Source organism: Eretmochelys imbricata, chromosome 25 (assembly GCF_965152235.1).
Source record: "Eretmochelys imbricata isolate rEreImb1 chromosome 25, rEreImb1.hap1, whole genome shotgun sequence".
Taxonomy (NCBI): domain Eukaryota; kingdom Metazoa; phylum Chordata; order Testudines; family Cheloniidae; genus Eretmochelys; species Eretmochelys imbricata.
In genome coordinates, this window is record NC_135596.1 from 4804774 (window position 1) to 4813462 (window position 8689).

General features: G+C 63.7%; 1 protein-coding gene across 3 annotated transcripts; it reads left to right on the top strand.

The window, feature by feature from the left end:
• Positions 1-419: 419 nt before the first annotated feature.
• DOHH (deoxyhypusine hydroxylase) lies at positions 420-8134 on the top strand. 3 transcript variants are annotated; one of them, XM_077805356.1, is made up of 5 exons: positions 420-548; positions 2631-2998; positions 3718-3794; positions 4722-4959; positions 6555-8134. In XM_077805356.1, the coding sequence occupies exons 2-5, from the start codon at positions 2725-2727 to the stop codon at positions 6869-6871; spliced, it is 906 nt and encodes a 301-aa protein (XP_077661482.1). In that variant the 5' UTR covers positions 420-548; positions 2631-2724; the 3' UTR covers positions 6872-8134. The 3 variants fall into 3 exon arrangements, with proteins under 3 accessions (XP_077661482.1, XP_077661481.1, XP_077661483.1); XM_077805355.1 differs by having other exon boundaries at positions 547-678; XM_077805357.1 differs by lacking the exon at positions 420-548 and adding an exon at positions 760-778.
• Positions 8135-8689: the final 555 nt, after the last annotated feature.

Sequence of the window (8689 nt, forward strand, 5' to 3'; positions counted from 1 at the left end):
GAGATGAGCTGCCCCCTGCAAAGCGCCGCCCGTGGCGCTGCTGGGGAAGAGGCGGTTCCCCCCCGCACGAGTCGGGAGTGGTACGATCCGCCCGGGAGGAGGCGGCTCCCCCCGGCACGGGTCGGGAGTGGTGCGATCCAGCCGGGAGGAGGCGGCTCCCCCCCGCACGGGTCGGCAGTGGTACGATCCGCCCGGGAAGAGGCGGCTCCCCCCGGCACGGGTCGGGAGTGGTGCGATCCGGCCGGGAGGAGGCGACTCCCCCCCGCACGGGTCGGCAGTGGTACGATCCGTCTGGGTGGAGGCGGCTCCCCCCGGCACGAGTCGGGAGTGGTGCGATCCGGCCGGGAGGAGGCGGCTCCCCCCGGCACGGGTCGGGAATGGTACGATCCGTCCGGGAGGAGGTGGCTCCCCCCGGCACGGGTCGGGAGTGGTACGATCCGCCCGGGAAGAGGCGGCTCCCCCCGGCACGGGTCGGGAGTGGTACGATCCGCCCGGGAAGAGGCGGCTCCCCCCGGCACGGGTCGGGAGTGGTGCGATCCATCGAGCGGGTGAGTGCGGGTTCGGGCCTGGCGTGCACCGGCTGCGCCCCCAGCCCCCGCCTGGCCCCGCGCCGGCTGCCCCGGGAGCCCGGCGGTGCGTTTCGCTCCGGGGGGCCGGGCCGTGGGGCCGCCGGGACCGGTGAGCGACAGGGCCAGGGCCAGGGCCAGGGCCAGGCTGAGCGTCCCCCAGCGCCTACCCCGCAGCCCGGTCTCCGCGCCCCCAGCTCCGCGCGGCCGGGGTGCGTGAGCTGGTCCCTGGCCCTGCTGGGAGCGCCGGGGGGCAAACCCGGTTCCTGCCTGGACCCAGCACGTGGCCGCACCCCAGTGTCCCGTCCCCCGGGGGGCGATGCTGGGTGGGAGCTCCCCGGCCCCTGCAGGGGGCAGTAAGGGGCTGGGCTGCAGCGGTGAGCCCTGGGGCACTGCGCCTCCGTCCCGCAGCCCCCCTTCGCCCCCCGGGGCGGGAGCAGGGGCGAGAAGCCAAGGGCTGTTTGCTGACTAGGGGTAGTGAGCACGGGGGGCCTTTCCTCTGGCTGCGGCTGCTGACTGAGTCCCAGAGCGGGGGCAGGGATCGCTCGGTGGGGTGAGCGTTGGCCTGCTAAACGCAGGGTTGTGAGCTCCACCCTTGAGGGGGCCATTTAGGGATCGGGGGCAAAAATTGGGGGTCGGCCCTGCGTTGAGCAGGGGGTTGGACTCAGTGACCTGCTGAGGTCCCTTCCAGCCCTGAGATTCTCTGATTCACTGGTTTCAGAGTAACAGCCGTGTTAGTCTGTATTCGCAAAAAGAAAAGGAGGACTTGTGGCACCTTAGAGACTAACCAATTTATTTGAGCATGAGCTTTCGTGAGCTACAGCAGCAGCCAGGGGAGTGAGCCAGTGACCCCTGGAGTGAAGGCATCAGCTCCCTAGCTCAGCTCTCCCTTCTGGGGAGGGCACTAATAAGGCGGGCACGAGGCTGAGCGGTTGTAAAGCGCTTTGAGATGCTTGGCTGAAAGGTGCCGTGGGGGGGCAAGACGTCATTCACAGATGCAGAGAGCACCTTTCCTCTCCAGGGGCTTCCCACGCGTAGCAGAGCCTGCCAGCGGGCCCTCTGTCGGCTTGGTCCAGGCCAGCACTAATGGCTATATGCCCGCTTCCCTTTTCGGTCTTGTTTAACGCACTCACTAGCAGGATTGTAAAGTCTCGTGTAGACACTCAAGGCCAGGTTATCTAAAGGGCTCCACCTGCTGGGGGCCTAACTGGGAGCTGAACGTCGGGCTCCAGAGATGGACAGGGAGCACTAGAATATCTGGCCCTGAGTTCTTTGGAAATTCTGGCCCCCTGTCGCCGGCAGAGGCCAGGTTTTTAAAAATGCATCGTTGGTAGGGAAGACAAGGCCCAACAGTCCGTATAATCCTTAGCCCTTGTGGTCGTGGCTGGAGCAGTGCTGGGTACTGTGTGCTGCTCTGCCTGAGTATGAAAAAAATCTCTCCCACCCAAACGGGGTATCATGGAATCATAGAGTCTCAGGGTTGGAAGGGGCTGCAGGAGGTCATCTAGTCCAACCCCCTGCTCAAAGCAGGACCCATCCCCAATTTTTGCCCCAGATCCATAAACAGCCCCCTCAAGGATTGAACTCACCTCTCTGGGTTTAGCCGGCCAATGCTCACGCCACTGAGCTATCCCTCCCCCACAATAATAAGTTCTCCTTCTGATTTCCCTGCATGCCTCCCCATGAACCAAACCGTGAATCTCCCATGCGGAGCTGAAGACCCCAGCTACCTCGCATTTATACCTGCTGCAGGTTTACACCTGTGCTTTCTACCTTTGCTCCCAGACTGGCACCTGCTGTCAGGTGTCTCCAAATGCCCTAGGTCTACTCTTGAATTTGAGGTTGGGCTTGAACACATGTTAACTAGCGGGATTGTAAATGGCAGAGCGGATGCTACCGAGAGGCCCCCGGGCACAAACTAGGGTTAAACATGACTAGCACAGAGCGGTTGTGTCCTGTCCACACCAGAGTTTTCAATTCTGTTAGTGAATGCGTTAAAACGTGACTGTGGAGTTTGATCTACCCCAGAGTATTGGAGACCTGACCCCTCTTTCTCGTGCCCAGGTTCTTGCAGTGCCTGGTTTGTGGGAGCTGCTGGCTGTAGAGTAAGAGAAACTGCCTCTGGCTGGAGACCCCCGAGACTCTCCACCCAGGCACCATGGTGACCGAGGAGGAAGTGGAGGCCATCGGCCAGACACTGGTGGACACGATGCAGCCCCTGAAGGCTCGTTTCCGAGCCCTCTTCACCCTGCGCAATGTGGGCGGCCGTGCCGCCATTGACTGGATCAGCCGGGCTTTCGGGGATGAGTCTGCCCTTCTGAAACACGAGCTGGCGTACTGCCTGGGGCAGATGCAGGATGAGCATGCCATCCCCTGCCTGGTCCGGGTACTGCAGGACACCAGCCAGGAGCCCATGGTGCGCCATGAAGCAGGTACGAGAGCTCAGGGCGTGAGTGGGACTCTGTCCTGGTTCCATTGGCACAGAGGCCCTTGCCAGTCCAGTCCGAAACGGGGGCTGACGTAGCCAGGCAGGGCAGGGATGGATGGAATTGTGGCTGTGAGTCACAGCGTGTTCCTGGTGGGGCAGGAACATGTGCCAACCCTTTCCTGGTGTGTCTTATTCCCAGCTCTGGGCTGGCTGGCACCTTAGGGGGAGAGCCAATGCTCCACTCCACATTGCTGGCTCCCCCCAGTGGCTGGCGATGTGAGGAGCAAGGCGGCTCCCAACTCCCCTGCACAGCCCCCCCGAGGGAGCTCAGGGCTGCTGAGGCAGACCCCACATGGTGATGCATGTACCGTGAATCCACGCTCCAGGGGTCGATGCTAAACTCACTGGGATGTGACGTTGCGGACATCTCAACGCCAGGCCGAAGCTGCTTCCTGTCCCTGCAAAATGCCAACTCGTCTCTGCCCCGGTGCCGCATGCTGCGTTTCCCTCTCCCTTTTCGTAGCTCGGCTGCCGCTCTTTAGAAGCGCCACAGCCAGGCTTATGGCAGGGCTGTCCCCCCGTTTCCCGCCCCGCCTCCAACCCCGGGGGAGGGGCAAGGCCTCGGTAACAGGGACAGCAGTGCGATAACTTGTCTCCACGAGCGCCGCAGAACCCCGGCCACCCACTGGCTGGCTTCGTCTCCTCCTCCGCTCTGTGTTCCAGGGGAAGCTTTGGGAGCGATTGGGAACCCCCAGGTTCTGGATGTTCTGAGATGTTATTCAGAAGACCCAGTGATCGAGGTAAAGCTTTCTCTGCATTCACCTGCCAAGGGCAGCCGTCAGCACTGATCATACCGCCCAGCAGCCTGGGCCAGTGGGCAGAGCTCCACACTGGGACTGCAGAGATCTGGGCTCTATTCCCAGCCCTGCCACTCACCTGCTGAGTGACCCTGGGTAAATCCCTTCCCTGCTCCGTGCCTCAGTTTCCCCTCCCATGTTGGTCTGTTGAGACTGAGCTCTTCAGAGCAGAGACTCTCTTCCTGTTTGTCTGGTCAGCGCCTGGCCTAGCGGGAGCCTGATCTGCTGTAGCGCTGGCATTGATGCAGGGGTCCCCAGGTGGCAATGAGTGGGGCAGTTGTTGGGGGTTGTTATGCTGATGGGTGCACGTGCCTCTTGTCTGTGCATTTTTTCTCATGCAGATAACAGCCCTAGTCCTGCTGGCAGTGCTGCTTTCCCCCATCCTCCCCCTGCCTGGGAGGGGCCCTGTCTGTGTAGCCCCATTTGATACTTGGCACGTCTGCTGCCATTGGGATTCCTGCTGACCAGGAACTGAACTGGCCCCAGTAAGGGGGTTATTTGTACCCCAGAAGGCCCAGTCACCCTACACAGAAGCAGTTCCTGCCTTTGTAAACCTCACTGGACAGCCGGACCCCGTGGAAGTGGAACGTCAGAGCTGCATGTCTGACCATTGGCCGCTCCATCACTCCTTTTGGGTGAGGCTTGACAGAGCTGGGGACAAGCCCTGTTGTGCCAATGGGGAAACTGAGTTGCAGAGGAGGATGTGACTTGTCGGTGGTGTCCCAGTGTGTCGGTAGCAGAGCTGGGGCTGGAGCCAGGAGCTGGGACTGCCAGTCCCATGCTCTGACCACTAGACGCTACTGCCTGGCTGGTGGGACTGCTCTCCACAGGGGATCCCAATGAAGGTGTGTCTGTCCCGTTCTGCTGCAGGTAGCCGAGACCTGCCAGCTGGCAGTCAAGAGGCTCGAATGGCTGCAGAAGAACAAGGAAGCACCCGGCGCCAGCCCCTACCTGTCTGTGGACCCGGCTCCCCCTGATGAGGAGAAGGATGTCGCCAAGCTCCGGGAGACCCTGCTGGATGAGTCACGCCCGCTGTTCGATCGGTACCGCGCTATGTTCGCCCTGAGGAACGTGGGGGGCGAGGCCGCGGCGCTGGCTCTGGCTGACGGTGAGAGAGCCCCGGATTGCCGATGCTGTGGCTTCTCCTCGCCCTCTCCCCTGGTCCATACTGAGTCCAGAGATCCCCAGTCGGGGGCCCCACTGCTGTGCTGTCCCCGGGACCCATCCCCACATGAGCAGCTGGGCTCCCCAGCTGGGTTATATCCCTGCTATTCCCAGCACCCTCCACCAGGGGTCACCCTAGGGAGTGCCTCACTTTCCTCCGGCACAGGGCATGGGCTCAGCAGCAAACCCCCCCCCACCACCACCACCCCAAGCCTGGGCCAGGGATGGGAAGAGCAGACGTGGCCCCCTGTTTCCTCCCCATGTTTTGTAATCCACTTACCCCCGGGACTTAGCTCCACTGGAGCCTTTGTCCTGTTCCGTGCCTGCTGGGCGGGCAGGCGAGCCCACAGCGTGAGTCGCCCACTCCCCGAGGAACCCCCCCGGGGGCCGTGTCCAAGTCCAGGATCCTCCATGGCAACGGACTGCGGCCAAGACTGGCCCTGTGCCCCTGGAATCCAGAGACGCGGGGCGGGGGTGCCGACGACAGAGCCCCCGCCCTAGTGCCCTTGGCAGGGCCAACTCCGTGCCCCCTCGCCAGGAATCGCCACCAAACTGTGGCATCTCGCCTCCCTGAAAGGGGGCCAGTCGCTCGTGCTCCTCCCCTTCTGATGGGCATGAGAATTCCCTGGGGCAGGCCAGAGCAGGGGCTCCCAGTGTCTGTGGGGGGACCCCGTGCCCTTCCCGCGTTGGGGCGCTCCTTACTGAGAACCATTGCTCTAGGGGGCGTGCCTCTTCTCCCCCCCTCCCCAAGCTGAGTGCGGAGCCCCCCTGAACCTGCCCCTGTCCCGGGGGGGTGTGGGGGGGTTCTCTGAGCTGGCTGGTGCAATTGGAGACGTTCAGAGCGTTTCCAGCTGCACTCTGGGCGTCCTGCTGCCCCCGCTGCTGCCACCAGAGGGGGCCGGTGAGCCTGTCCGGCTGCGGGTGAGCAAGCAAAGGCCGGCTTCAGTGCTGTGGGTGGTTCTGCAGATCCAGCCCCTTGGGAGGGACCCTCCCGCAGAGCCTGAGAACCCCAGGCCTGACCCAGTTAGGGATGAGCAGAGCTGTGTGGACCCTTCTGGAGTGAAATCCAGCCCCACTGCAAAGTCCGTCAGGGCTCACTGCCTGGGGTCACTTTCCCTGCCCCCCTAGGGTCCTCTGCCTTCCCGCTGGATGGGTGCTGCTGAGCGCTGCTGAGCGCAGAAGGCCCAGGCCTGTCTGGCAGACCGCTACGGAGCAGGGCAAGCGCATCCCCTCAGCCCTGCCTGGAGGGACCCTTACGGGGCCGTTGAGTCTCCATGGCCGACACAGCATCTGGTGGGAGGGTGCAGGCGGACCCTGGCTGACCCCCACTCATTCCCCCAGGCTGGATTTGAACTTGCCGAGGGGCCAGGCTGCACCTGCCACTATTAGCCCCCGAGCGGCTGAACCCCCAGCAAGTCGCTCCCAGCCGCCCCAAGAGCAGTCGCAGCGGGAGGGTCCCCCCCTTCAGATCTATGCGGAGGGTGGGGCCCAACATCCCAGGGTGCTTTGGGTCACCACCTCCGACCCGTCTCTCCCCAGGCCTGGCGTGCGGCAGCGCCCTCTTCCGCCACGAGATTGGCTTCGTCCTGGGCCAGATGCAGCAGGAGGCCTGCGTGCCCCAGCTGACGGCAGCACTGGAGAGCATGGCGGAGAACCCCATGGTGCGGCACGAGTGTGCAGAGGCGCTGGGCTCCATCGCCAAGGCGTCCTGCCTGGAGACGCTGCGGGCGTTCGCCCAGGATGGGGAGCGGGTGGTGAGGGAGAGCTGTGAGGTGGCCCTGGACATGTACGACTACGCCAACGGCCCTGAATTCCAGTATGCCGACGGGCTGAGCAAGCTGCAGGCCTCGGGCTGAGCCGGGAGCCTGCCTCGGCCTCTGCGGGGAGCTGGGTGGCTGCCAGAGGCAGCCCCAGGGTAGGGGAGCCAGGGCCTGATTCACCCCTGCCCTGCACAACTGCTTGCACCAGGGCAGAGTGGGTGGGAAGCCAGATCCGCATAGTCCTGTGCGCTCTGTGTCCTGGGGAGGTAGCAGCATGGGCCGGCAGCAAGCCTCTAGCGCAGCTTGTTTCTTTGAGTCCCTGGGATGGGTCAGGATCTGTGCTGGGGTCCCAGGGCAGAGGTTTCAAAGAGCAGCTCTCTGGCCTGCCCGGGATCCAGGGTCTGGGCGTGTCGGGTGGGGCCAGAAGGGAGAGCAGGGCTCGTCTCTCAAGTCACGGAGGGTGGGTGGGTACAAGGGACTGTCACTTAGCTGCACAGACTGGGCCTAGGGCGGGACTCTCAGCCAGGGCTGGTTCTGCAGAGACTCCCTTCTCCATGGCTGGGCCCGTGCTCCAGCTCCATTGCTGCTGGGGGCCTCGTGTGCTGGGCTGTTGGCAGGCGTTTCAGGAGGCGATGCGCTGCTCACCGCAGCTGCAGCCTTGCCAGACGCCAGCCAGAGCCTCTGCCCGCCCGGCCCCAGCACCGCTGGCTGAGTGTCCGGCCCCGGGCGCGGCTCAGACAGAGCCGGAGAGCACCTGGGTTTTCAACCTGCCCCCGGGCCTTTGGAGGCCCAGCTTTGTGACATGTGCTGTGCGGGGGGTGGCTGCCGTGCGGTGAGGCTGGGCGCCTGCTCTGGAAATCTGGCCTTCCATTTCCCTCCTGCCTGGGCAATGGCGGCAGAGAGGGAAGCTGCATTGCCCCAGAGCTCCCCTCCAGTGCCAGCCAGGGAGCAGACCTGCCAGGGCAACACAAACCCTGGCCACGGCTGCTTTCTCTGAGCCCTGGCCTGTGGCCAGAGGAGTCGGGGGCCTGTGGAGGCACTGCTATGGGGTCTCCCCCGAGCGGGTCGCAGCCAGCCTGTAGCTCTGTGGGCATGTAGGAGGGTGGGGATGTAGGGGCTGGAGGTGGGAGCTTTGCACCAATGCGCCAGTGAGTTCCCAAGGTGATCCCGTGGGGAGCCCTCTAGAACTGCCGTCCCTCGGCGTGTGCAGAGTGCAATGCCGAAGGTAGAGCTGGTCTAGTCTCTGCGGGGATGGGGCCGTCTTGCAGCAGATGGAGCCTGTGGGGGCCTGTTGGATACAGCCATTCACTTGTAGTGGGGCTTGGAAGGGCTTGCAGGGAATAAATGGAATGGGGGAAAGTCTGGCATTGGCCTGCCTCTTTTCAGCACTGGACCAAGGGTGCCTCTCTTCCTCCGCTGGGCCTTTGCCCCCCTGCCAGCAGCCGTGCATTCCGCTTTCTCACCTGCTGGGCCTTAGTCTCCTGCCACCAGCCCTGCGGCCAGCGTTCCTGCTGTCTCACCCACTGGGCCTTTACCCACTGGGCCTTTGCCCCCTGCAACCAGCCGTGCTGCCAGGGTTCAGATTGTCTCACCTGCTGGGCCTTAGCCCCTGGCCAGGAGCCATGCGGCCAAGGTTCACTAAGCTGTTCCACCCCTGGGCACAAAGGGCCATGTGGCTCTTGGGAAGAAGGTGTGAATGCTGCCCTGGCACAGAAGGGCTCACCCTGAGGGCGGGAGCCGTGCCAGTCAGCACCGAGCTGGTATAACGATAGCACCTAGCAGCCCCAGCTGAGATCCAGGCTCTGCTGTGCTGGGCGCTGATCAGCGTCAGCGAGGGTATCTGCCTTGATTTACCAAGGGGGCAAAGGGATGTTACTGCCATGGGAGTTGGAGGGAGGGACACAAGGAGGGAGA